Here is a 26,789-nt window from a genome sequence, read left to right as displayed (position 1 = left end):
GGCGTGGGCGTTTAAAAAATGCTTGCTTCCCACGTTCAAACGCTGGTAAAGCGCTTCAGTCCAGAGAGGGGAGCTCAAGCTGACATGACAGAAAGCCTCCCATGTGAAAGGCTATATAAAGGTTATATAAAGCAGAAAAGAGAGAGAGCCATTGAAATGAAATTCATCGTTATTATTTCGCGTGGCGCTGGCTCTCATTTATTTCTGCCGATCCGCAGCTTGCTGCGGGGCATCCCCAGGGGAGGAGCTGGAGGCCCCCGGCGGCCACCTCTTCGCCGCCAGGCATTGTGGGGATTGTAGTCAGGGGCTCCGGCTGTGCGCACACGCGTTTCCCCGTTGGGGGCGGGGCTCTGGCTCTGGGCCGGCCGCGGGAGGGGCTGGAGAAGAGGCGGCCGGCAGAGCCCCGCCGCCGCCGACGCTCGTGCTGCCTCCGAGAGAGCCGGGGGAGGAAACGAGGCGCCTCCTCTTGTCCCTCCGGGTCACCCCCCTCCCCAGCCCCTTCTTCCTGGTCCCCGCTAAGAGGTCCGTAACGGCTGCGAAGGGGCCGGCGGCGGCCAATGCGAAATTGGTTGGTCCTTCTGTGCCCGTGTGTGGTCGGGGTCGTGCTGCACCTCTGGCTGCTCCTCCTCAGCTGCCCGGCGAGTGGCCCCGGGAAGCAGCACCCGGCAGGTAGGTCGGGGAGGGAGGGAGGAAGCAAGCAAGCAAGCGGGGAGCGGCGCCCTCTTGCCCGCCTCCCTGAGGGAAGGAGGGAGGGGTGGGCGGCATTTCACCCTGCTCTTCCCCCGCGCGTGAGGTGAGGTAGGAGAGAAGCCTGCATGGGGGGTGAAGGTGGGTGGGCGCCTTTCTCGCCCTGTGTGGAGGGAAGGGAAGGGCAGGCCCGGCTCCAGCTTTTGGGGGGCGCTCTGGGCAGGCTGCCCTTGACGGAGCCCTGCCAAGCGCCTGTTGAGCCCCCTTTCCCCGCTCTCAGGAGGGCTCACCTGGCGTCGCCCGTAGTGGGCTGCTGCCTCCTGAGGGCGAGGGAGAAGGGCAAGGGGCGAATGTAGTGCCGGCCTCCCTCCCCCCAAAAAACTTAGGTATTGGTAGAGCAGGGGATGGCGACATGCTGCCTCCCCCCCCCCAAGGCAAGCAAGGTTACTGGCGAAAGCAACCGGGAGACGGTGGGGTGCAAAAACCGCCCCCTCAGAGGGTGGGGAGGGTGGTTTGCCTCCTTCGTTTTGGAGGGAGTTTAGGAGATGGGGCACCCGCGGGAGAAGTGTAGAGCAGGGGATTGTGGATCAGGAGGCATGAGGGAGGCAGGCGTCAACCAGAAGCGGGGCGGAAGGGGGGGGGGAGGTTGAGGGAATGAAGGGCATAATTCACCCAGGCACTTGGAGAGAAGTTGGGACAAAGGTAGGAGGGAAGTGCTGTAAAAATAAGACACACAGAAAAAGCTGAGAGCAAATGAGAAAGGAGGTCGGCTTCGTCCCCAGTTGGTTTGTAGGAGAATTGAATAGTGGCAAAAGATTCCTCATAAAGCATAAATAAGATATGGAAAAGGTGGCTTAGAGTCTCGCCTTATGTATTCTTATTGAGAAGTGAATGAGTTCAATGAGCCTTCCTCTCAAGAAAGTCATTTTTGGCTTGTAATGCTCATCTAGACTAGGGGGGGGGATGAGAGGTGAGCTAAGAACTAACATGCCTGAGTGTAGCAGAGGAAATCCTGTGTATGTGTTGTGGGCAGGAGGAACCCTCAACCTGGCTGTTGACCTGAAGGGTGGGGACTCCTATCCAGTCATCCATTATTATTGAAACAACTAAAGAAAGATGAGGAGGAGGCCTCCAGGCATTCCTTTCCTAAAATTTAATTTTTGGGGATCTCTGTTGGTTCAAGACAGATTGGAAAAGAATATGTGCTAGCAAAACTATTTAACTAAAGGAATAAGTCGGCACTAAGAAACTTGGGAAGAAAACTGCTGGGGAAAAAGAATTGCAAACTAAATTATTGACAGAATATGATTTGGCCATCTACTGGGCTGATCATACGAAACAGATTTAATGAAACTAAATGCTGGAGTACTTTAGAGTAAATTATTTGTCATCAATCAGTGAACTAGTATGTATTTGTCTATCACATGCTGAAGAAGAAAAATGGCCCAATAAATTAGACCACAGTCCCTTTGTTCTCTTGAGTATTTATGACAAACATGCTGCCTTCAAGACCATCAAATCTCTTTTGAAATTAGGATAGGGGCAAAATTGCAAATGTTCCTCTCAGAGTGTGGTGAAACTTAAACTTTGGTTGCACCTACTCTCAGACCTTTTGCTTAGTCACTGTTTACAAAGTTTACCTGTTTGCTTCTACCAAGAGGGTTCAAGACACACCACTGTGCTCTTTGTCCAACTAGTTAATTAGTTAGTTTTTTTATTCCATTTATGTATTCTTCCATAAAATATCCCAGAGCAATATTACAGTAAAACCATCCTCAGCTCCTTCCAACAAGCCTTTTTAGTAGAGATACTTCTCAGCCTATATCCATGTTCAGATTGTTATGAGGTGTTTTGCGCGTGTTTTTGTTGCTGGGGGCTCCTTTGAGAGAAAGGACAGGGCAAGACATAGATTTAACAACAATTCCATAGTTAGAAACAATTTCATATGTAACAGATTTCCACTGAAAAGCCATGTTGAAAAATGAAGATCTTTAATAGGCACTGAAAAGACAATGAGATAGCACCTGTTGTCTCTAGCACCTGCCTAATGTTTAATGGAAAGGAGTTTCAAAGGGTAGGTGCCACCACACTAAAAGTCAGTTTCCTGTATCATGTGGAATGAACCTCCTTGTAAGATGGTGTCTGCAGGAGGCCCTCCTGCAGAGTGCAGTGAACTGTTGGGCGTATACAGTGGTGCCTCGCAAGACGAAATTAATTCGTTCCGCAAGTTTTTTCTTCTTGCGAGTTTTTCGTCTTGCGAAGCACGGTTTCCCATAGGAATGCATTGAAAATCAATTAATGCGTTCCTAGGGAAACCGCCTTCAGACCAGGTCCGGGAACAGTCTGTCCCCCGACCTCTTCTGAAGGCTGGGGGGGGGAACAAGGGCTTCGCTGCCGACCCCCAGCATTTTAAAATCTCCCCGGGACACGGGGAGATTTTAAAATGCTGGGGGTCGGCAGCGAACGCTTCGCTGATCCCGGGACGGCAGACAGCTCTGCGCCGGCATCCAGAGTGGGGCGGGACTTAGCGCCCCGCTCGGGATGGTGGCGCAAATGTGCCTGCAGTCCCGGGACGGCAGACAGCTCTGCGCTGGCATCCAGAGCGGGGCGGGACTTAGCGCCCCGCTTGGGATGGCGGCGCAGATGTGCCTGCAGTCCCGGGACTGCAGGCAGCTTTGCGCAGCCATCTGGAGCGGGGCGGGCTTCGCCCCCGGCTCCCGATGGCCGCGCAGAGCTGCGCTGATCCCGGGACGGCAGACAGCTCTGCGCCGCCATCCCGAGCGGGGCGGGACTTCTCTGCTGTCCCGGGGAGATTTTAAAATGCTGGGGGTCGGCAGCGAACGCTTCGCTCCCGCCCGCCAGCATTTTAAGATTGTCCCGGGAAGGCAGGCGGGGGGGGGGGAGCAAAGACCTCTTCTGTCCAGGACCTCTTCTGAAGGCCGGCTGTGGGCGAAAGTCTTTGCTCCCGACCGCCAGCAATTTAAAACAGGTCCCCGGAGATTTCCCTATGGGCTTTCGTCTTGCGAAGCAAGCCCATAGGGAAATTCGTCTTGCGAAGCGCCTCCGAAACAGAAAACCCTTTCGTCTTGCGGGTTTTCCGTCTTGCGAGGCATTCGTCTTGCGGGGTACCACTGTAGTTGGGATCTCAAGTTCCTGCTTTCCCATATTCTCATTAATAAATTTTTAGACTGCTTCACAGCATAAAACCATCAAAGTGGTTTCATTCAGACTTGTAGTCTGCCTCCATTCTTTATCCTTCTCTGGGGTCCAGGTGATCCCACTTCTGTGGGATCCTGCTTTGTAGCAGTTTAGCTTTCAAAAGTAACTAGAACTGGGAGCTGATTATGTGTTAGACCTGCTCCTTAAGTAGCTTTACGAATTGAATTCTAATTCCCTCGTGTTTCTATTTAGTTACATGTAGTGGCAAGCACCAGTGTTTTCATCCTGTTGCTGTATCTCTGATTAGTTACCTGCCTTTTACTGTGGATGTGGCATTAGGGCTATGACACAAAAAGTGCATTGAGCTTTGTGCATGGCAGCTTACTGCTCCATAAGTGGTCCAGAGACCATGTGATGATTGAAGGTGTTTTTTTGTGAGGTTTAGGAACAAATCAGTTAGTGTTTTGGGGAGCAAAACTGTGTTTGAATTGAATTAGGACAAAGTTAGATTCATACTAGTCTTTCTTTCCAACTTGGAGTTGTAGAATAGTCCCTGAATCTAAGGACTATGAGGTCTGTACCAGCTAAAGCTCCTAGACCAGCTTCAAGGGAAGCCCTCCACAGAATACACTGCAGTAATCCAATTTTGGAGTTGCTGATGTATGGACCAATATGGCAAGGCTATTCCTGTCCATGAATGGTCTTAGCTGGTGAAAGGTACTCCTAGGCTGCTTGAGCCTCCAGTAACGAAAGTAGCTCAATGAGAACCCCAAGACCAGGTACTTGTTCCTTTAGGAGAAGTGCAATCTACCTAATTTCTACACCCAAGAACCACACACCCAGAGAACTTTAATCTTGCCAGGTTCAGACTGGACCTCATCCAGCCCACCACTGCTTCCAGGCACTGGTCCAGGACTTCCACAGCCACACTTGACTTAGATGTAACTGAGAAGTAGAGCTGGGTATTATCAGCATACTGATGACACAGTGTTCCAAATCCCCTGATAACCACTTCCAACAGCTTCATATCTAGTAGGGACAAATACACATTATAGCTTCAGAAGCAACCCAGATATTCCAAGAAATTCTAGTAAAATGTACAAAAAAAAGTCTCTCCGACCAGAAACTCCTTAGATTCCTTGAGACATTATCAGGATATATTTGATGGGTTTTACTTTGTCCTAATACTGCCTTTCAAATACTTGCATAATCTCTCCACAGAAATAATAACAAGCATGCTTTCCACAGATCAAAAAACAGCCTGGAGACAAGAGTACTAAAACACATTTGCAGACTTTTTTTTAGGTTGGCATCACTTTCTTCAAAAGCTTAGGTCAAGTGTATAACACATCTAAAACCAGCAACAGTGAAAACATGGTTCACAGATTTTGACTGGTATTGATAGCTAAGATCTTTTCCCTCTCTTTGTCCCTGTTCCCCCGCAGAGGTGGACCACAATAATCTTCTGTTTCCTCTTCAGCTCTAAATTGGACAGCCTTTGGGGCAGGGGAACAGGGGATTTGAATGGTGCTGGACTGCTGAGCAGCACAGCCCAGGCCAAGCCCCACTTTGGAATGTGGGGCCGGGGATCTTCCCCTCAGTTGCAGAATCTTTCTGTGTAGACTGCAGAGTGAAACTGCAGGAATAATTCCTGTCTCTTCCTCAGTTCCATGTTGGAGAGGAAGCCTGGAGTTCTGGGGCAGCAAGAGGTGGACAGAGATATTTAAACATTCACAACCTTTATTGTACCACTGCATAGCTGGTGACCCGGACTAGATTAAAATTGGGGTGTGAAATTGGAGAGGGTGCCCACTCCCCTGTTCTTACAGGGAGATGTGGGTGGAATTGTGGACTCATGGCAATGAGATCAGGAGTGTAAAGTGACTTCCACTCACTTAATTGACTCGGAGGGGAATTTTCCTTGGCTGTATAACACCAACTCACTCTCTCTATACGTGTGCTACTTGTGCTCAGCTATTTTTTAGTGTGAATGGTAATATACCGGAGAGAGCATTTCCTCCTTAGATTGAACCTATTGTGTAAACCAGGCATAGACAGACTTGGCCCTCCAGATGTTTTGGGACTACAATTCCCATCATTCCTAGCTAACAGGACCAGGGGTGATGGGAATTGTAGTCGCAAAACATCTGGAGGGCCAAGTTTGCCTATGCCTGGTGTAAACCTTTTGTAATTCAAATTTATAATCTTGTGACTACAGGATTCCATTCTTGAAACTATGTGCCAGCAACAATATATTATATAAGATACTCATAGAAGACAGTGATATTATGAAATGTCACCATGCTGTTAAATCTTGAACATGCAATGTAAATTTGAAAATCTTTTGGGATATGCTAAAATTAGACTTCTGAAATTACCTCTTCCTGCCTTACGTGCAGTAGTTGTTCTAAGCTGTCCAGGCACTTAGTTGATTTGTCATCTTAATTTTTTTGGATGCAATCTCAAATTAAGCAGAGTGAGATGAAACTGATCTCTTGCCAGTGCTAAATATACATCTGAGCATTTCCATTATAGAATAACTGAAGATACAAGCCTATCTTTCTCAATTGACTAGGATTATGCCATGTTTATTTAGTCTCAGTTTAGGAAAATGCCTTAGTGTAAATGAAAATTTGTTTATTGTAAGTTTTTGTGTGAAGCTTTTCGCCATAGCAGTTGAATATGCATATGTTTAGCTGAGAATGCAGTTTAAAACATATAACCTTCCTTTTCTCCCTCATGAAAATTTCAGAGTATTGGCTCATTTCCAATGCAGTGCTAAGTAAGCGTCCCTTTAGCACAAGGATTCTTGCTTGCTTAATAAACTTTTCTCCCCCCCCCCACCGCCCACGTGCTCCCTAAATCTATTTTGTGAGTTCTCCCAACCCTCTGGAGCAGATTTGGGGGGGTGTGGGACACACGTTGGGTATGGGAGGGGGAAGTTCTAGTGGGAATCCTTGAGCTTATGGGACTGCATTGTATACAAATCACTGAGACTCCCCAAATTCTGCCTTGGTTTATATTAATGTTAACTATACAATAATAGCTTTATCTTAGTATTGCAGGCTTGAAATTATATGCAATCCATTCATTTTAGTGTGTAAAGTGCTCTTGTGTCAAAGCCTCAAACTCCTCAAATACATGAAATTACATTTCTAAATCCCTTGTGTTCTTTACCTATTAATCTAAGAAATAGCCTATTATTTTTTAAGATTTCTTCTCTTGTTACACAGGTTTGGCTTGTTTAGCTTGTATTTAGTTAATTCTGGTTGAAGTGTTCGCAAGTTAATGCAAACTAAAATCAGCATCCAGTGTTGAGTTGTTTTTTTTAAAGTTACTGCCCCAGTATTGTTTACCATTTCACCACTATTTGAATGATCTGCCTATAGCTCTCGCCACCCTACTTGTGCACTTGCTTTTCTAGTAAGGCATTGTTAATTTCTACTTCCTAGGTCTACTGGCTTTCTTTCCTCATTGGAAACCGAAACATTATGATGTCATCGTAGGGGTACTGTCTGCACGACATAATGATGGGTTGCGGAATGCTATAAGGAACACTTGGTTCAGGCATTTGAAGCAGCACCCAGGACTGAGCCAACGGTAATTCCAAAGAGTTGCTTGTTTCTTCTCTTATGAACCTCAAATCCTAGTATCCAAGCTCATTTATGAGAATCTTCATTAAGTGGAATTAGTTCAAAATATTCTTTAAATAACGTAAACCCCCCCGCTAAGTTATAGTGAGTTCTGTTGCCTGCTTCTGAATTCTCCAACAAGAAGTGTCCTGACCTAAATTAAAATGCTCATCTGCTTGACAGTGCTTTTCTTTATTCTTTTAATGAACATGTCATAATACTGTAGCTGGAATATTCCAGGATGACACTTCATTACATATTAAGATATGCATTACTGTTGAAAAAAGATGGCAGCAAAACAAGGCAAGTGGATGTAATAGGTTTCCATGCTAATTTTACTGGCTTTTAATAAATCATTTCTGTGATTATTAATCCTTTATGGGGAAAAACATTTAGAAGATCATTAATCTCATTTTAATTAATGTGGAATGAATACCAGTGTCTAGTTTTCTCTTTCAAATAACTGAGGGAACTTAGAATTGCTACTCCACAGAAACAAGTAAACAAGTTGCACAGGGAAGTCCTTCCTTTTTATACCTTGAGCCCTGAAACTCTGTGGTTTCTTGGACAGCATCCCATGAAGCATCTGAAACACCAGAGCTCTCCCTCCAAGAGTAGGAGGATTGCTCCAACCTTGGAGAGGGAGCTCTGATGTTGAATGCCCATATTAGATGCCCTTCACTACTGCAGAAACTTCAGCTGCCTTTAATTGTTTTTTTAGTTATTGTTTCTGTTTCTATGTTTTAGCTGTTCTTAGTTTATCTGTAAGCTGCCTTGAGTCTTTGTCAGGGAGAAAGGTGGGGTATAAAACAAGAACATCACTAGGGCTGAATAGGGGATGTGACAGGGAAGATTAGCCCGACTAGCAGATGGCTTGGGTCCAAAGGATCAAATATCTCCCCACCTCCACTGCATGCCCCCAAACCACAGAAAACACTACAGCCCAGGAGCTTATTAAAAAATAAAAAAATCCTGGAAAAGGATGGCAAAGTGTGGTGGACGGAGCAGTTAATCTGTCTTCAGTTCTCCTGTCCCCACCTGCCCCCGCTTTAGGGTTGCAGCCTTAATCTTTTGTAAAGGGCAAAAGTGGGTGAAGTGTGTTGTGGTTTTCTTGTGTGAAGCAGTCTTCATAATTCTGGAAATTATGGAACAGAAATCAGTAAATGTTGTTAATGACAATATTTTAGTGTCCTTGTGAAGTTTATAATTGGTGCACATGGATGTGATGTGCCAGTAGAAGATAGAGAAGATCCTTATTCATGCAGACTTCTGAACATCACTAACCCAGGTAAAAACTTTTAGAAATCTTTTGGATGGATTGCTTATTATGTAGTATATGCTTATAGCTAATTAGCTCTGCGAACATCGCAACTGCTGCAGTTTATTGCCCATTGGGCTATTTTTACACTAAAAATCTCTCATACTAAGCCAAACATTTTTAGGCTGTTATGACAGTTTTAGCAAGGACCCCTTCTTTGTTTTACATCGAGCCCACCCACTCTTCTTAATTGGTGCAGTTGGATATACTTTTAATTAAATGTTTTAGGGATTAAAGTGTAAGCTGTTTCTAAGTACATTATCCACTGCACTTGCCAGTGATTGTAATTAATATGGAAAAAATCCATGTCTTCTGTAATAAGAGTGTTCAAGAGTTGCTTTCTCTCAATCACCTTTTTAAAATTGACTTCTGTTGTGCTCTTTGTTGTCTCCCCGCCCCCCTTCCAATAGTTCTGAATCAAGAAGTTGAAGCATTCAATTTGCCAGAGGATGACACTTCAGCGCTCTTTGAAGATAGAGTTGTCAGTGTGCATTTCAAAGTCCTTTACCCAATTGTCATCACCAGTCTTGGGGTGTTCTACGATGCTGAGGGTGTAGGATTCCAGAGAAACATAACAGTGAAACTATACCAGGCAGAGCAGGAGGTATGCTGCTGTAGTTGTCCTAATAGAATGAACAAAATCCACAGCCTTTTTCTTAAGTGTAGAATAAAGGAGAGGTAACAGGTATCTATGATAAACGAATGCATAGCGTGGACTGTAGTGCCATAACCTGCAATTGTCAAACAATTTGTTCCTTGGAAGTTCTTTGACATTTGTGAGTCAGTAAGAATAGGATTCATGGGGTGGGTATATAGGAGGAGAAATAAATAGAAAAGGGCAAAAAGTGAGATATTTCTATGCCCGCTCTATGTTTTGTGCAAAAACATTGAAGAAGATGGTTTAACCATGATTTCTGGTAGTCTTCTGTCTGCTCTAAAATAATTACCGTATTTTTCGCCCTATAGGACGCACCGTCCCATAAGGCGCACCTAGTTTTTTTGGGGGGAAATAAAGGGGAAAAAAATTATTTCCCCCCCAGGCGCGGGGCTGGGGCAGCCCGAGCTTCCCCCGACCCCAGCCCCCAAACAGGCAGCTCTCTGCAAGCCGTGGGAGCCCAGCGGTGGCTCCCGCTGCTTGCCGAGAGGTCCGCGAAGCCTGGACGCGCTGAGATCAGTGCGTCCAGGCTTCGGGATGCCGGCAACTCTCCCCAAGCAGCGGGAGCGTTCCCGCTGCTTGAGGAGAGATCCGCGAAGCCTGGACGCGCTGAGATCAGCGCGCGCAGGCCTCGGGATGCCGGCAACTCTCCCCAAGCAGCGGGAGCGTTCCCGCTGCTTGAGGAGAGATCCGCAAAGCCTGGACACGCTGATATCAGCGCGCGCAGGCCTCGGGATGCCGGCAACTCTCCCCAAGCAGCGGGAGCGTTCCCGCTGCTTGAGGAGAGATCCGCGAAGCCTGGACGTGCTGAGATCAGCGCGCGCAGGCTTCGGGATGCCGGCAACTCTCCCCAAGCAGCGGGAGCGTTCCCGCTGCTTGAGGAGAGATCCGCGAAGCCTGGACGTGCTGAGATCAGCGCGCGCAGGCTTTGGGATGCCGGCAACTCTCCCCAAGCAGCGGGAGCGTTCCCGCTGCTTGAGGAGAGATCCGCGAAGCCTGGACGTGCTGAGATCAGCGCGCGCAGGCTTCGGGATGCAGGCAACTCTCCCCAAGCAGCGGGAGCATTCCCTCTGCTTGCCGAGAGGTCCGCGAAGCCTGGAGAGCGAGAGGGGTCGGTGCGCACCTACCGCTCTCGCTCTCCAGGCTTCAGCGAAAGCCTGCATTCGCCCCATAGGACGCCCCCAGATTTCCCCTTCATTTTTGGAGGGGAAAAAGTGCGTCCTATAGGGCGAAAAATACGGTAGGCACAGGGAAAGGGAACACAGATTCATTTTTCTTCATTAGGCCATTAAATTAATGTTTGTCTAGTTTTTAATGGCTGATGAAGCTAGGTGGGTCTTCTTCTGCCGTAGGATATGACTTGGCTCCTTTGCTTGCTTGCATGGGTTGTGTTTTTTGGTGATTTTATAAGATGCAATTAAAGGGGTTGCAACCTAAAAAATGCGATATTAAATAAATAAATGATTCTACCTTGCAGTGGGTGTTAAAACTAGATATTAATTTGCTTCCTGCCAGCCCCGATGCTTTGAATCCATTGTGATGGAAGGCATATTCCGTATAATGGCTTTCCAGAGGCTCATGATAAATGAGAGTTATGTTAGGTAGAATTCTTTCAGTGGATTTTAAAGTAGCTATTTACGTAGGCTAGCTGAAAGTCCAGGCTTAAGTCACAGGACTGCTTTGCAACTTGAGTCAGAGGACTGCTTTGCAATGTACTTTAGAGTTTAAATTAGCAGCTTGGGAATGTTTTATATGTGGGATTACATTTGGCCTTACTTATGCAGTAATAGTAATAATAATAAAGGAAGTATGCAAAAACCCTTGTATTTAACAACTCGCCTGGTAGCCACAGGAGACCAGAAATTCCAAGCAGGCTTGTGGAGGAGGAACAGGTCACTGTATTCCTCCTGTGCCAGACTGCTTGGTTTTTATGTTAGCAACAGAAGGAGGAAAGCTCCTTCTATGATCAGCATGGAAACACAGAGGGGATAGTTTGCTTTGGCCCTCACATGAGAGAAGAGTCTTGCATGTGCCAAATCACCCAGGAGTGGTTTCTGATAATTTCCACTAATGTATGGGTAGTAAACAAGCACAACCATTTTCCTTACTCATCCCACAACCAACTCCAAAAATTCTATAAAGGCTTGCATGAGATTGGATTAAAATAGGTAACACTTGAATGCAAATGTGGGTTGTTCTGCTATTAGGACTGCATTTGAGATATCTTGAAATGGAGGTTTGCATATTATTGATGTGAACCTGGAATATATCGTATTGGACTCAGTGGACATTTCAAATGTAGTCTGTGGTGTTTTTATTCCGACATGGGTACCTTTAAGTGTGCAAGATGTTGGCTAAGGCCCTGAAGTCTTGATATAGGGACTTGAAAGCTTCCCCCCCCCCTCCATTATTTAGCAATGCATATTTGCATTTTAGGTGCAGAGTCTTTGAAGCTTACCTTTTTATAGGATTTTTTCAAGAGTGGGCAGGCCATGTAAAATGCATGCAGGTGATTGCATGTTCTCCTGCATCTACAACTATATTTGAATGTTGTAAACTGGTCAAGAGTGTGTGAATATTAATTAACCTTAATGGCATTCATGGCTTACAAATGTGTTGCTTTTTGTTTTGATAGGAGGCTCTCTTCAGTGCTCGCTTTAGTCCAGCTAGCTGTGGAGTGCAAGTAAACAGACTCTGGTATAAACCTGTAGAACAGTTCATTCTGCCTGAGGTATGTGTGGAGCGTATCTAAACTGGTTCTTTACAATGGCATTTGGTTTTTTCATCTATTAAGAATTCTTCAGCTTTTTTCTGTCATTATTAAATTATTAATGGATTTGAGACTGTGAAATGTCACACATACTCGGTGCTAGCAACCATATCTTTTTGTAGTTCAGTGCACTCTCATTCTGCTCATCTGTAAGTAACTGAAATCTTCTTAACATCCCAATAACTTAATGGGGAGGTGGCATTATAAGCTTTAAAGAGAATTGTCTCCAAGCCCTGGTGAGTAGAAGCAGTGGATTTTAGGCAGCTTTTATTCATGGTGTAAAAAAGAAGAAGCATTATATTGCATTCTAAAATTCTGTTTCATACTTAATATGGAAGAGAATGAATAGATCTGGCCAGAGAATGGAGTTCTACATTTAGACTTGGGTCCAAATCGTAATGTAGATTAAAGTATAGAGAGAGCCCTAGAGCACAGTTCTATTTCTTATCCTGTTTTCCACCTATAAAGTTGGAATATTAAATATTTCCATCATGGGCCTGTTATGAAAATGAATGAGATAAAAAAATATTATCCCTCCTGCATGTTCCTCCAGTGAAGAGAGAAGTATGGAAGAAAAATGTAATGAGTTTTAAAATGGACAGATCATTTCAGTACAGGCAACTCCCCATTTATGCAAGCTCTATTTGCATGCAATTGTGCACATGTGTGGTGCTGGAAATGGGTAGCACCCTGGAGAGTCCTTCTGGCTTGTGAGGAGATCCTCCTTGGAGCCCAAAAAGGAGGGTCTCCTGAACTGAAGGCCCAGTGTGGCTTTGTTGCTTCCCCACACATCAGCTGAGCAAGCCCTGCTGCCCTCCAGCTCACGTGCCTCATAATAATAATAATAATAATAATAATAATAATAATAATAAATAATAAATATTTTTTTAAAAAAATATTTATACCCCACCCTCCCTGCCAGAGCAGCTAAAGGCAGCTAACACCAATAAAATTCACAGTAAAAACATCATGGGGGAAAAGGTGGGGGGGACAAACCTATTTAAAATACAGATTAAAATGCAATTTAAAATGCAGCCTCATTTTGAAGTGGCTGATAAATCAAGACCATAAGGGGAGGGAAACATAGGGGTCAGACTGAGTCCAAACCAAAGGCCAGGCGGAACAGCTCTGTCTTGCAGGCCATGTAGAAAGCTGTCAAGTCCCGCAGGGCCATAGTCTCTTGTGACAGAGTGTTCCACCATGTGGGGGCCAGTGCTGAAAAGGCCCTGGCCCTAGCTGAAACCAATCTAACCTCCTTGAGGCTCGGGACCTCCAAAGTGTTGTTATTTGTGGACCTTAAGGTCCTCCATGGGGCATACCAAGAGAGGTGGTCCCGTAGGTACGTGGGTCCTAGGACCCATAGGGCTTTAGAGGTCAAAACGAAAACCAGCACCTTAAACCTGACCCTGTACTCCACCGGGAGCCAATGCAGTTGGTAAAGCAATGGATGAATGTGATCCCGCAGCAAGGACCCCGTAAGGAGCCTCACCACGGCATTCTGCACCCGCTAGAGTTTCTGGGTCAGCTTCACTTAGAGCGAGTTACAATAATCAAGCCTGGAGGTGACAGTTGCATGGATCACTGTGGCCAGATTAGGGCGAGAAAGGTAAAGGACCAACCGCATAATACGGCTATGGAAAAATGACACCTTTGCTGTGGCTGCAACCTGCACCTTCATGGAAAGGGAGGCATCGAAGGTTACACCCAAGCTCTTGACAGAAGGTGCTGGCACTAATTGAGCCCCTGCAAGAGATGGGAGTTGCCCCCCCCCCCAAACCCGTATAGTCCCAACCCAGCCAGAGGACCTCTGTCTTCGAAGGATTCAACCGGCTCCCACGCAGCCATCCAGCCACAGCTTCCAAGCGTCTGGTCAGTGTGTCCGGGGCCGAGTCAAGGCGGCCGTCCATCAACAGAACAGGTGTCATCAGCATCAGAGGGACAGTGGGCCTTCTTGATCAGCTCTGCTGATGTGCAGGGAAGAAGCTTCCCTGTGTGTCAGCTGTGCAAGCCCTGCTGCCCCTCCAGGGTGCTCCCAATATACCGTATTTTTTGCTCTATAAGACTCACTTTTTCCCTCCTAAAAAGTAAGGGGGAATGTGTGTGCGTCTTATGGAGTGAATGCAGGCTGTGCAGCTATCCCAGAAGCCAGAACAGCAAGAGCGATTGCTGCTTTCAGTACACAGCGATCCCTCTTGCTGTTGTTCTGGCTTCTGAGATTCAGAATATTTTTTTTCTTGCTTTCCTCCTCCAAAAATTAGGTGCATCTTGTGGTCTGGTGCGTCTTATAGAGCGAAAAATGCGGTATGTTGTTTTGGTTACAAACAGGGAGGCCCAGAAAATAACCCCCTCATGAATTGAGAGTTGTCTGTAATACAAACTTCTTCTAAAATACATATGTCCTGATTTTAGTGAACCATAGATTTAATGCTTCTGTGGAGAGCATGTTTTTAACATTTGTTCGTTGTTTTATTGCTGGTTTGAGCTTCTTTGGGAGGAAGGGTGGGATAGAAATTCAAGAAATGCACAATAAAAAACAAAACAATACGTTTCCTGTTAAAATGAAAGATTATACTTGTAACTAAAGGTCAACATAGTTTGACCATCCCTCCTCATCTTCTAAGAGCAGAATATGGAGGTCTTGCTTAATCAGCAGCTTTTTTGTTACTCCCCTGGAATTAGCTTTGTGTGAGAACTATCTCAGCCCATCATTCCAGATATTTAGATGACATAAAACATTTTTATTTAGATGATTATGTGATAAAAAGTGTTGTTGACTTTAAATTATTGATATTTTGATGTGTCTTATCTTTATTCAATTTAATTTTAGCAGACTTTTTTTATTGTGTGCCAGGGACAATACACTGGAAGAGGAATTGCAAAATAAATGTATTGATAGAACTGGATAAAGTCTTCAGGGTTAAACTGCATCTGTATTTTTGCAGGAAGGAAATCTCTGAACACTTGTTTTTCAGGCCACAATTATTCTGTTTCTTAAAGCTTTAGGCTCAGGGACTCCACAGCCAAAATAAATAGCGAAAGAAGAAGAGTTTGTAAGACACTAGTTTAAGGCAGCGTTTATTCATCCCTGACACAGTTATGTCTTTTATGCATTTATTAATGAGCAGCAATCTGAACAACAACAGACACCATAGTGCCTCAGTTTTTACTGTGGTTAATGTTCACTGTGGTTTAACACATTAATAAAAGCAGCAGATTTGACCTTAGTGCACTGGGGGAAATTGCATATAGCCAGTCTGTGTTTTATTCTTTGATTATTCAACTGTAGTAGGCAGCCTTCAACGAAAGTTAGCAAGGTTGATAATTGATTTTGCTACTTTCTCATAGAGACCTCTACCAATTTTAAACCCCAGCCATTTATTTTTCACTGTAAAAATGTTGTTTGAATGTCTACACTGCCCCCTTCTTAAAGCAAACCAACATACATTAATTCCTTAAGGAGACAAGATGCCATTGTAAACTCGATGCAGATACACACACAGTGCTTTGAAGGTGTCCCAGTAAAGGGGGAAACAGGATCGGGAAATAGCAGTGCTTGTGGAAAATCACTACTGTTGTAACATGCCATTCCAACCAGTCACAAACATAACCATGATAACATACTGCAATGGAAGATGAGAGATGGATACTTACCTCTGTAGTCTCCCCAGATAGGCTTGGGAGAAGTCTTTGGGGGTTTGCCTGTAAAGGAGAATAAGTTTCTGTTCTTTCATAGCCAGCGAATAAATTGGGGTATGAGCTAAATGTGAGTCACTAAAAATGAGAAGGGCCATCAGAAATATGCCAGAAGCTATTGAACTGCCTCTTTCATAAGCAACTATTAAACAGGAAAATGTTTATGTGAAACGAAGTAGAACCATGTTTTAATATACGCTTCAACGTGTTCACTCTTTTAGGGTGGAAAGAAAATATCTTGGAAAGTATGAAATCCCTTCCTTAAGCATCTGAAGATAATGGGGAATGTTGGGATAGGAAAAATTCCTTAGAACTACTGGGTAGGCACTGACTAGGAAAATGAGTGCCCAGGGAAAGGATTAGGTATTTTTGAGGCGAGGTGACCAGAAACATACACAGTATTCCAACAACAGTTACGCCATAGATTTGTATAATGGCATTAGGATAAAGGCAGCTTTATTTTTGATTCCTTTCCTAATGATATCTAGCATGGATTTTGCCTTTTTCATGGCTTCGGTGCACTGGGTCGACATCTTCATTGAGCTATCTACTAAGACCCCAAGTTCTTGTTCCTGGTACGTCACCTCCAGTTCAGACCCCCATGAGCATATATGTGAAATTGAGATATTTTGCCCCAACACGCATCACTTTTGACTTGTCTCTATTGAATTACATTTGCCATTTTACCACCCATTTACTCAACTTGGAGCAGTGTTAGAAACTAAGATATGGAAGCTAGGAGCTAAATGGCACCTTAAACCTAGGCGCAACAATGGAATGTCTAGGCACACTTTTTTATAACAATACAAAGGTGAAAATGAATGAACTACAACTAAAATCTTATGTTCATTTTTCACATGGTCTAGTCCTCATAGAATCATAGAATCATAGAGTTGGAAGAGACCACAAGGGCCATCGAGTCCAACCTCCTGCCAAGCAGGAAACACCATCAGAGCACTCCTGACATATGGTTGTCAAGCCTCTGCTTAAAGACCTCCAAAGAAGGAGACTCCACCACACTCCTTGGCAGCAAATTCCACTGTCATTCTTCCCCTGCCCGCCCCCTAATATTCTTAAACAAGGTCCCTTCTACAGTCTTCAGAGAGTAGTTGGAAGTGGGGAGGCAGAAAAAGGTCATCCTTTCCTTCTACTCTGCAAACAAGCTCTGGATTCTCCCTACACCCCCTTTCCTTCATATAAATATCTCTTTTTGGCACCACAATTAACACATATTAAAGGCCTATACAACTGATGGCAGAGACCCACCTTGAGTGTCCAGTTCGCAAACCTAAGACTTAAGGGTCCTTCAATGATCCAACTCCAAAATTTGTTTTGATTTTAAGCATCACTGTGAGAATCTGAGGGAGATAACACTTTAACATGCACTACTTCCTCAAACTCAGCCCTCCAGATGTTTTTGGCCTTCCAGTCCCTTGATCCCTAGCTAGCAGGACCAGTGGTCAGGGAAGATGGGAACTGTAGTCTCAAAACATTTGGAGGGCCGAGTTTGAGGAAGCCTGACTTAACCCATCATAACTAACTGGCTAGTATATTTCAAATTAAAAGTACATTAAACAAGCCAACTAAAACCTAAACAATACATGTTGGGTTTAAAATACCGTATTTTTCGCCCTATAGGACGCATCGGCCCATAGGACGCACCTAGATTTGGGGGGGGGGGAATAAAGGGGGAAAATTATTTTTTCCCCCCAGGCGCGGGGCTGGGGCAGGGGAAGCTCGGGCTTCCCCCGACGCCAGCCCCCAGAACAGGACCCAGAGCGCGCTGCGCCTCCCGCTGTCCCCCGAGCTTGTGGGGCTGGCGGTGGGGCTCTTCTGAAGCCTGGAGAGCGAGAGGGGTCGGTGCGCACCAACCCCTCTCGCTCTCCAGGCTTCAGTGAAAGCCTGCATTCGCCCCATAGGACGCACCCACATTTCCCCTTCATTTTTGGAGGGGAAAAAGTGCGTCCTATAGGGCGAAAAATACGGTAAATGAAAATTTTCAGGTCCGCAATGCATGCATGTTTTACTTGGGAGAAAGCACCCTTGAACTTGGTTGGAGTTTACTTCTGAGTAACAGTGGCAATTTTAATCTGAAATCTTAGGCACAGTGCTGCACCCAGAGCTCAAAACGCACCTAGAACAATGGGAGTTTCAAACGCTGATATGGAGAGGTCCTTTGGGAGCACTTCACAATCTCCTTTTCCTTTAATGACCTCAAACAATTTAGTATCCTCAGCAGACTTGGTCACATCACTGCTAGTATTCTTGGCCCTGTTGATATTTGGTGGTGTTTCATGATTAGTAGATATGTGGCCTTAGGCATATACATAAAAAACTCTCAAGTACTTCACTGTTTTTTATCTCAGATGTAAGAGGATTTTAAAAAACACCACTGTTAAACTACAGCTTTTAAAATTTGGAGAGTTGTGTTAAAATGTCTGGTGAGGAACAATATAAGGCTGAAAATTATTAAAGATTTGTCTTATCCTTCATTTTCTGTACTCCTCTCCAAATCCAGTATTTAAGGATTTGTACATGAAAATTAAACTTCAGTTCTTCAAGTTTATTCTGTTCTGCAAAGAGTCTAAAAGATCTGTAAAAAAATTCATTTGTCTAGTGTGTTAACAGAAGTGGTGACTTTTTTGACAGAGTTTTGAAGGCACTATTGTGTGGGAAAGCCAGGATCTGCAAGGCCTAGTTTCTAGAAATCTTCACAAAGTGATGGTGAATGATGGCGGAGGTGTCTTCAGAATCACTACGGTCTGTCCTTTTATTCCCCCATATAATGATTATAATAGGGCAGCATTTTGGTAAACATTTTAAGCAGGTCAAATTCTCAAGTAACCTCTTAAATATGTTTTTCTTTTACTTGAAATCAAAATGGTGCATTTGGATCGTTTTATCATCTTATAATAGTTTTGAGTATTTCTAGTTTATACATTTGTATAAATTCATAATCTTAAATAGAATCACTAGAGGGGAAAGGCTAATGCTTCTAACTCTTTATGACTACTTCCATCTTGAAAGCCATCATGGAGGGCATTTGCCTTATTAGCTAATGACCTATGAGTTGCATTTTAGCCTAGAACAAATTGCTCTGAATTGTTATAACTGTATTGATATAACAAGCATGTTGGGCATGTTGAGTATAAAATAACAAAATATCATAATTCCTCTTTATATATTGGTATCATGCCATCTTCTAGTATATGTTTTTTGAACTGCAGGTCTACTTTGGATAACCATAAGATTGACTTATCTTAGGAATCTCTATTTCTAATACTTGATGCAGTGGGGATCTAGTATTCCTGCTAGGCATAAAGGTGAACTCATTGCAGCTCTGCCATATTTTGCCACTTTATGGCATCAGAGTAATGGTTTACTAGCTGCTCTGAACACTTGCATTTGATTAGGGCTGCAACATTTAATCAATTCTTTGGACAAAATGTTGGAGGAAACCTTGACAGTAACTAGTTTCAAACCATATTAGTTTTGTAGAAGTGATATTTCTGTAGCAAAAAGTTTAACTAATTCTCTTCTGTTTAATCATTGTGCACAATAGGCAGGGGAAGGGTCATTGCCACATGAATTTACACAAGGCGTGGAAGGAATTGCTGGAGGCTTTATTTACACAATTCAAGGTAAGCATCAAAACATATACTCTTATTAAGGCGCTGCTGTTTGATGCTTGCTCCCTCTAGTGTTTTAAAGGTAGCTACCCCTGACAGATCTGCCTGAGATACTGTATGGCTCCGGGGTTGTGCACCTTGTAGGCAGCAATCCTGGAACACCCCATCTGATGGAAACTGTTGCAACTTCTTTGATTGCTTACAAATAGGTCTGGCAGAAAGCGCAAAGCCGCCTGGCCATACTGTATCGTAGCTCTCAGGTGTGATTTGGACTTTTCCTGTGTTCTATGGGACAGAGAAGCTTCAGCACAGCCCTTGGGGGGTCATTTTCCAATATGTGAAGATAATCATTTCTTTCAGTATTTAGCAAGGTGAAGTAGAAGTACATTGGATGTTAAATATTCTTGAGAATCTCAGAATTCTCATCTTGCAGAGACCTTTTTTTAATACCCTTTACTTAGGAATAGAATTTTTCTGTTGCAAAGTAAAGTGTATTTTAAAAAAATCTAGGAAAGATAATTTTTTTTCCAATCCATCCTTGGCCGCAACCTAATTTTCACTGATTTTCACTTACCATATTTTTCGCACCATAGGACGCACTTTTTTCCTCCTAAAAAGCAAGGGAAAATGTGTGTGCGTCCTATGGAGCGAATGCAGGGGGGAGGCAGGCGGGAAAAGCCCCAGGGAGCCGCACACAAGCTCCGTGCGCTCTTGCGGGCTTTTCCACAGGAGGGAAAAGGGACTGACTGGCCGCATCAGTCCCTTCTCCCACCTCCCAGAAAAGCCAGGAGAAGCCGCGATCTCTTTAAAGGAGTTGCACGGCTTCTGCCGGTTTTGCGGGAGGTGGGGGAATCCCCCGACCTCCCAGTAAAGCCAGGAAAGGCCTGCGCAGCATCTCCCGGCAAGGAGAGGCTGCACGGGGCTAAAGGGGAAGCCAAAACAGCGAGCAGGATCCATCCCGCTCGCTGCCTTGGCTTGCTCCATAGCTGTGCGCAACCCCCCTGGCAAGGAGAGGCTGCACGGGGCTATGGATTCTTTAGCCCCACGCAGCCTCTCCTGGGAGGGAGAGGCTGCACGGGGCTAAAGGGGAAGCCAAAACAGCAAGCGGGATCCATCCTGCTAGCTGCCTTGGCTTGTGCTATAGCCGCGCACAACCCCTCCGGCAGGGAGAGGTTGTGCGCAGCCTGTACGCTGCTCTTTGGGGCAGGGGAGGGGGAAATATTTTTTTTCTTGATTCCCCCCCTCCTAAAAACTGGGTGCGCCCTATGGTCTGGTGCGCCCTATGATGCAAAAAATACAGTATGAGTCTTTGTCTTAAGAAGTTGTTAATTTTCAATCTAGTTACGCTTTTGCTGATATTTTAAATATCTGAGAAAACCTATAGAGAATAAATTCTACAGAGTGATCATTTCAATGTTGGACACATGTGATTTTTGAAAGCTTACCATTTTCCTATCTCATTTTCAGAGGGAGAGGCACTCCTAAAAAGCCTACAGAGTCGCCCTGAAAGATTCACGCATCATATAAATAAACTTGAAGAGGAAGATGCCTTATTGAAAGTAGAAAGCAACACTTATGATGATATTGTTTTTGTTGATGTAATTGATACATACAGAAATGTTCCAGCCAAATTACTGAACTTCTATCGATGGTAAGTTGGGAGAAATGTTTGAGGGTTTTGCCTGGTTTATCTGGTGCAGAATTATAAATGCCTTGATGTTGTGGATTATTTGCAGGTGTGAATGAACTGTAACTTGAAATGACCGTGGGCCTTTTTAAAGATTCCAATACAATTAAAGTGTGCATTATTTCCCCACTGTATGTGTATGTCTGTTCCCTGATTGCTCTCCTCCTTGTGGGGCCACATTTTCCCAGCAACAGATGTATGTTATATTAAAATAAAATTGATTCCCCAAATTACTATGTCCTTTGCTGCTATTCTTGCCACATGAAGTATGACAGCATGGTATATTCTTGCCAATTATATTACATGCATACAACAAACTTCTCCCCTCCCCAATTCTTCATATTTACATTACTGCATTATTGCTCTTCCTCCTATTTTTGAGTTTTTAAAGTATCATCATGGTTGTTCATTGCTTCCTACACAGTGCATATATGTAGGGTCATTAAAAGCATTGAGAAGTCTCCCTACCCTGTACTCTCTATCATATTTAATGTGTCCTTTGGGGATTTTTTAAAATTAAAAAAACAGCCTGCATTCCTCCTCTCCAGTGCTAAAGTATACTTCTGTTCAATTACAAGGGTAAACAAGAGCCTGGATTTCCCTTTTCCAGAAGGCTACCACCTTTACTTTCCTAATGTAAGGGTGGGATATTGCACTATTTGTCCTCTATCACAGCTTACAGGAGTATCCTACTACTAATAAAATATTATTGGAGCCCCCTCTTTTCTTTTTCTTATATGGGTTTCAGTGAGTCTTAATTAGAACAAACAGTTGCCTCCCAGTGCCAGAAGAGGAATATGAAAGATGACAGCATTTCTTATTAGGCTGAAGATGACAAACATTTCAGAATTAGAGCTCTTTATTTTTAACTGCTGTCGGAGAGGGAATTTCAGCTCCTGTGGATTATCATGCAATGGTGCTGGGCAGCTGAAAAGTTGCATTCCTTCCTCGATGCAGCCATTAAAGCAAGGGGCCAGAACCTTTGGGGCCAGTGGGATGTTGAGTGTGTCCTCCTGCCATGGTGGGGGCCATGCCCAGTGGCAAAACACCCATTGCAAAGAAGGCAAACTGGCGAGACTAAAAGGCAAGTTACTTCCCAAGAACCAGAATACAAGGGTGACGTCTTTTTCCTTTACCCTTACCCTTGCCTTCGCCTCCCCTTCCGCTGTCCTACCCCTTGTCGCTCCCCTGGTGCTGGCAGGAAGGGGCTCCTTTTTTCTCTTATTGCACCTTTCTTCAGGGTGACTAGATATGTGCAGCTGTCTGCTGTCTTTATTTTTCTAGAGCACCTCTAGGCTTTAGGGCTGGATGTGGGAAGGGTAAGAGTGCTGCATGGGTGCTGCACTGGGAAAACCTGTATTAAAGGTATAGAAGCCCAAATGTTGAAACATTGATCATCCTATTGCATCAGACCTGTTTCAGTGTAGTTATTATAGCAGTTTCAATGCATTTTAAGGGACTTTTCTAGTATTTACTTATTTTATTTATTTATTGGATTTGTATTACGCCCTATACCCACATGTCTCAGGGCAGTTCACAGAGTAAAATCGGAATATTAAACCACAAAATGCATAATCAAAATAAAAGGAACAACCCAATAATAGTCTCATTGTTTTTTATTTGGCTACAGGACAGTAGAAGCAGCTAGTTTCAACGTATTGCTGAAGACAGATGATGACTGCTACATAGATTTGGAGGCTGTGTTCAACAGAATAAAGCTTAAAAACTTAGGCAGACCAAATACTTGGTGGGGAAAGTATGTTTGTTTGCATTTAAATAAATTGTTTACACCAGTAGTGTTTCTGCTGCTGTACAGTTTTATAGGCAATAGGTATCCTTGCACTGAAGGAGCTTATGGTTGAAGAATAATGGGGAGTATAGGGGATATTTTAAAGCCAAAAAACAATCACCAAATATTGTTTTTAAATGTTTGTTTTATTTTCATCTTGTTGCAGAGTATAAGTGATCAAGCATGAACACACTAATCACAGAAAGTATGTTTAAGGAAATTTGCAACTCTGGTTGCAATTTAAGGGTCCAAGTCATGCTTGAACCAATATTTTGATTTGCATTCTATATAAACCTCTAACTGCTGAATCAAAGACAATATTTCTAGATAGCATAAATGATGGATGGTTTTCCATTTGTGGCATCCTGCTTGTACAAAGATTTCTGCTTGTGCTACCAGACCTCCCCCTTATCTACAACATCTGCTCTGGGCAAGAGAAGGAAGGAAAGTCCCATTGCATCTACTGGTGCTTGCCCTATGAGTTTCCTTATGGGTTCATTCAGATATGAAGTATATTTAATAAGCAGCTGAACTGCAGAATCAATACTGCCTACATGCTCCAGAGATTGATTTGCATGATAATGTATTGGTTTGTTTTGGGGGCTGGTTTCTGGTATCAGTCTTCTCTTGCAACTTCTTTGGATATCCTCATGATGCCTTTGCTTAGACTGGCAAAAATGCTGGGTGGGAGTGAAGGTGGATGTCAAAGCTTTTTCTAGAGGTATCAATAATTCCCTTGATACTGTAAAGGAAGCAAATATAGGCAGGGAGATGGGGAAAGAAGAGAGGTTAACTAGCCTTCGTTGTTTTTTCATGAATCCTGTGATAAATATTTTTTTCTGCACTACAAGGTGAATGATTTCACTATTTCACAGCGCCAACAAACCCCCACAAAAATAGAAAAATAAAATTGTAAAGAACTTTAAAAGCCAAAAAGTGGGGCACATAGGGGCTACTTTTCTACTTGTATATTGAAAAAAAGGAACAGGTGGCAGCACAAAAAATTGCAAGTTGCTGCCTGAAAGATTAAAGGGGTCAGACATGAGAGTGAGCTGCTTCTCTGCAGGGACTAGTCCTGATGATTAAATTGTCTAGTTGCCAGTCCTAGAGAAAGGGTTTCCTCCCCCTTAGTCAGAATTAAAGAGCTATTAATATTCTGTCAAAATAACTTGATTTTGGTCTCAAGTTTCAGATTAAATTGGGCCGTTGACCGCACTGGGAAGTGGCAAGAGCTAGAGTATCCAAGTCCTGCATACCCGGCCTTTGCTTGTGGCTCTGGTTATGTAATTTCCAAAGACATTGTAGAATGGCTTGCAAGAAACTCAAAGAGATTAAAGATATATCAGGCAAGTATTTTCACAGGAGGAATGGAGATAGGTTTGTGTATATGTAATCCTATTTATTTTATAAACAGACATTCCATTTCCCCCCAGCCTAACATTCTAATATTGGGATTGAGAGGAGTTGTTGTTTTGGAGGAGTCCATTCCAAGAGCTTCTATATGGATATGTGAACTCTGCAGTGGCTACACAATCCCCAGGTTGTTCAGGAATAAGTCCATTGTTAGACTTGTGAGGTTTTAGATCAAAGCCAAAAGTTACACAGCATTACACTTGGCTTGGGGGTTTCTGGTTGCATGGAAGTGCTCCATTACCTCAAATATGGATGTGATGACATCTGTATGCTTCAAACACAACAACACACCTATACATCATAGTTTTCTGGTAAATATTTACTTAGGAAACTCGGCACAAGCTTAAATGATGAAGTGTGTGCCATCTTGAGTCTTTGTTGAAACTGAACTCATTTCTTCATTTTGGTTTTTATTTTGATTTAAATGTGTGCATTTAGGGTGAAGATGTGAGTATGGGTATTTGGATGGCAGCCATTGGGCCAAAACGCTATCAGGTATGTTTTTACTTTGATTTGTTGAGAATCCTACATACATGTACTTGGGAATCAGCGCCATTTCACTCAGTGCAAATCTGCTTAGATTGAGCTGTAAAGACTTTTAAGACTGCTAAGGAACAGATGATTGTTATTATGTCCTCATCTGTAAAACCAGAGTTCAAAGAGGGTGTACTTCCTTTTTCCCATGACTGTATTTTCCTGGCACGGCATGCTATGTGCGTGCTTTGCTTCTCCTACAGCAGTGGTGGCGTATCTACGGCACGCGTGGCAGAGGCAACTCAAAGCCCTCTCTGTGGGCATGTGTGCCATCGCCCCAGCATGGCCGTAGCTTCTGTGCTGGGGGTGGCAGGGGAGGAGGGCTCTTGCACGCCGTCCAAAGCCTGCGGCACCAGGGCTTGGTGATCATTATTCTCATATATTAAAAATTGGGAGAGGGTGGCTCTTCGTGCAGCCCTCCAGTGTACACTAGTGGCCCAAATTGTGGAACCTTCTGGAAAAAATGTATTTCCAAGGTTTGGTGGCTCATAACACAACTTTGTTTTGGAGTAATACCAGTGCTTTTTCCTGTGGGGACACATACCCCTAAACATTTTGTGAATTTAATGGGAGAAGAAATTCAGTGTATTTATTTTCCCCGATTTGAACTGTATTTGTTTTTCCCCGGTGGTGATTTTCTTGAGTCAAAATGAGAGTACCCCTAAACATTATTTTTTTTTAAGAGAAAAAGCACTGAGTTATACCATAAAATTATGTATCAACGGAAAGACAAAGAAGAATGTAATGCAATAACTTTTTTGAAGGATTATTTATTACAACTGCAGCCATAAAGAAGAAACGTGAAACACACAGAAAACATGAGATACACAGGTTAAATTGCCGTTTTGGCACTTTAGGTTGAATAAGTGGGTTTTGGGTTGCAGTTTGGGCACTCGGTCTCTAAAAGGTTCGCCATCAGTGTCCTAGTTTCTTGGCTCAGGGTAGCAAAACACTGCATCCATTCCAGTGGTCTGAGAATTGGTTGTATTTAGCCAAACAGAGAGTATGGGATGGGGAATCTGTGGCCTTGCAGAGGTTGCTTGACTGCAGTTCCAATCATCCCTACCCATTGGCCATGAGAGCTGCAATGCCACAACTCCTGATTGCTGCGTGGCATCTAACCTGGTGACTTGCTGGTTGAAGCAATCCAGTAACTTAAGATTCAGTCTTTAAGTGTTTGGTTCCTGTTGCCAGCAATATATTTCTAGTTGAGGAAATCTTTGACTTCTGCTCTTCTTTAGTTTCTCACTACCCCTTTATCTGCCTACCCTTGCTGTCTGTATTTTAAAATCTTGTTACAAGAGGATACTTGTATAACTAATATGAACGGCCTTTGGAACTATCACTGTGACCTCTTCTTATCAATGTTTGCCATGTTTTGTTTCCTGTTAAAGAGTCTCTGAAATAATTCTCTCAAACAGGACAATCTCTGGTTGTGTGAGAAGACATGTGAGAGTGGTATGTTGTCCTCTCCGCAGTATTCTCCAGAGGAACTTGCAGAGCTCTGGAAAGTCAAGGAACGTTGTGGCGATCCCTGCAAATGTGATGAAAGATGAACACTGGCCAACAGCATGAGGAAACTGTAGTTTTCAGTGATAACAGGAAAGGCTCTCTCTCAGTGGTTTCTGAAAAGAATTTCCTTTCATAAGACACAACATCAGTCTCCTGTGTAGTTTGTCACTTGTGACAAATATTAAGTGTGGGTAAGTGGCAGTTGTGTGTATGTCCCCCCCCCACCCCCAGGTTACATGGAAAAAGAGGAAATATCTTTGCTGTGGGTGCCAAACTATACATGGAATTCACTTATTCTCACAGGCGGATTT

The 26,789-nt window shown here is 43.8% G+C and overlaps 1 protein-coding gene across 3 annotated transcripts; it reads left to right on the top strand.

Moving 5' to 3' along the window:
• The first annotated feature begins 420 nt into the window (after positions 1-420).
• On the top strand, positions 421-26,786 carry B3GALNT2 (beta-1,3-N-acetylgalactosaminyltransferase 2). Of its 3 annotated transcripts, none has more exons than XM_081186222.1 (12): positions 421-669; positions 7,299-7,446; positions 8,666-8,766; positions 9,207-9,400; positions 12,087-12,182; positions 18,564-18,674; positions 19,477-19,555; positions 21,011-21,194; positions 22,861-22,977; positions 24,206-24,365; positions 24,871-24,927; positions 26,388-26,786. In XM_081186222.1, the coding sequence occupies exons 1-12, from the start codon at positions 558-560 to the stop codon at positions 26,520-26,522; spliced, it is 1,494 nt and encodes a 497-aa protein (XP_081042348.1). In that variant the 5' UTR covers positions 421-557; the 3' UTR covers positions 26,523-26,786. The 3 variants fall into 3 exon arrangements, with proteins under 3 accessions (XP_081042348.1, XP_081042347.1, XP_081042349.1); XM_081186221.1 differs by having other exon boundaries at positions 425-669; positions 22,861-22,986; XM_081186223.1 differs by lacking the exons at positions 421-669; positions 7,299-7,446 and adding an exon at positions 7,705-7,781 and having other exon boundaries at positions 22,861-22,986.
• The last annotated feature ends 3 nt before the right edge of the window (positions 26,787-26,789 follow it).

This window comes from Podarcis bocagei, assembly GCF_964188305.1.
Source record: "Podarcis bocagei genome assembly, chromosome: 3".
Lineage (NCBI taxonomy): Eukaryota > Metazoa > Chordata > Lepidosauria > Squamata > Lacertidae > Podarcis > Podarcis bocagei.
This window is presented reverse-complemented; position numbering and strand designations above follow the sequence as displayed.